Here is a 1,550-nt window from a genome sequence, read left to right as displayed (position 1 = left end):
GCTCCAAGTCCAGCGCACAGTCCCAGCAGGGCCCAGGAAGGCAGTCAGGGCGGCACAGGCATCAGGTCCCAACCTTCTTACCTGTTCGCCCACTCTCAGACCACGGAGTTCTCATCTCGGAGCCACTGGCCAGTGTGTGCTCGTGTGAGGACCAGAACACACTGATGGAGGAGTTGGCAGAGCAGGCACAGCCGCGGCGCGAGGAGATGCTGCGCATGCACCACATGCTGAAGGAGGGGCTCAGCATCATCCGCGACATCAACACAACCACCGTCAGCATGTCCAAGCGCCTGCCCGTGGACGACTCCTGGCTGCAGGTGTAGAGCATCCCGGACGAACGCAGGTACCAGGGCCAGCCCCCATGGTCCCCAAAAGTCCCCTAGCCCGGGCTGCTGGGAGGAGTGCCCGGGGGCAGTGGCCTACCCCCTCACAGGGGTGGCTCCCACCTGGAGTGAGTTGCGGAGCTTGCCAAGGAGAACTGGCTGCGGGGCAGGGTGAGTGTGGAGCTTAAGCTCCGGCGACCGCCTCGGGGCGCGGCAGGGAGGAGCTTCCCTGCATGGGCGTGGCCAGCACCGGGCTGGGGCGGAGCCTCAGGGGGGCGGAGCCGCCCATTTCTCCTCTCTGCCTCGCTTCCTGTGGCCAGCAGGTCGCGTAAGTCCAGTCCCAGGATGCCCATCCCTGGCTACGTCCCCAGCCTGGCCTGGGTCGTGGGGCCTGGCTCCTGGGCTTCCTCCTACTGGGTCCGCCCTTGGGGAAGCATCCTCCGTACCCTCCAGGCCAGAGGCTTCCCCTGATCCCTTCAGCCCTACCCGCCAAGTGCTCTCGTGCCCCACCCGGGATCGCCAGGTGAGTAGGGGCTGAATGCGGCTTGGGACTGGAATCCAGAGCATTGGACCTGGCCGCCAGAACTGGCCGTTTCCATCCAAGGCAGTGGGACCGTGGACGCCTGAGCCACATGTGGCCGAGGGCTGGCGGAGCCTGCCCCCCAGGGAGCGCTGAGTCCCGGAGTTGGTCTTTTTTCAGGAGGGGGCTGAGGGGCTCGTCCCACCTGCTGCCTTCTTTCCAGCACTTGCGTAGCACTTCCCTCTATTTTCACTCTCGGCAGTCGCCCACACGTTGCATTCCTCTTCCTATCTTCTCCTTGTCCTCCATCCTCCATTCCGTCCAACTCCTCTCCCAGCCCCTGGGGAGCCTACCTCAGGTCTGAGAGTCTGAACCCCGAGATGCTCTGGGTGTGTGGATTTCCTTCATCTACCCTGATGTCCCCACTTCCAAGTCCTGACTCCTTTGAGCCATCCCAGGGGGTGTCTGGCCACTGCGCCACAGGAGCAGAGGCCAGGCTGTGACTGTGTGACCAACAAGGTGTGTGATGTGTGTATGGGTGAGCACACGAGTGTGAGAGTGTGAGAATGGCACCCAGGCCTGGGCTAGGACAGAAGCAGCTGGGGAAGGAGCCTGGGGGCCACAGGCAATCTGATATTTTCTCCACACCCTGCCCCCCACTCTGCCCTGGACCCTGTCTAAACTAATGGGGTAGTGGCAGCTGCAGG

At 63.5% G+C, this 1,550-nt stretch overlaps 1 protein-coding gene across 1 annotated transcript; it reads right to left on the bottom strand.

The window, feature by feature from the left end:
- Positions 1 to 723: 723 nt before the first annotated feature.
- On the bottom strand, positions 724 to 1,542 carry LOC105542053 (putative colon cancer-associated antigen SK1). Its single transcript, XM_011983412.1, has one exon. It carries the CDS (start codon positions 1,157 to 1,159, stop codon positions 806 to 808), a length of 354 nt encoding a protein of 117 aa, XP_011838802.1. The 5' UTR covers positions 1,160 to 1,542; the 3' UTR covers positions 724 to 805.
- Positions 1,543 to 1,550: the final 8 nt, after the last annotated feature.

Source organism: Mandrillus leucophaeus, unplaced genomic scaffold (assembly GCF_000951045.1).
Source record: "Mandrillus leucophaeus isolate KB7577 unplaced genomic scaffold, Mleu.le_1.0 Scaffold2496, whole genome shotgun sequence".
Classification (NCBI taxonomy): domain Eukaryota; kingdom Metazoa; phylum Chordata; class Mammalia; order Primates; family Cercopithecidae; genus Mandrillus; species Mandrillus leucophaeus.
Note: the sequence above shows the minus strand (reverse complement) of the source record. Positions and strands in the feature narration are given on the sequence as shown.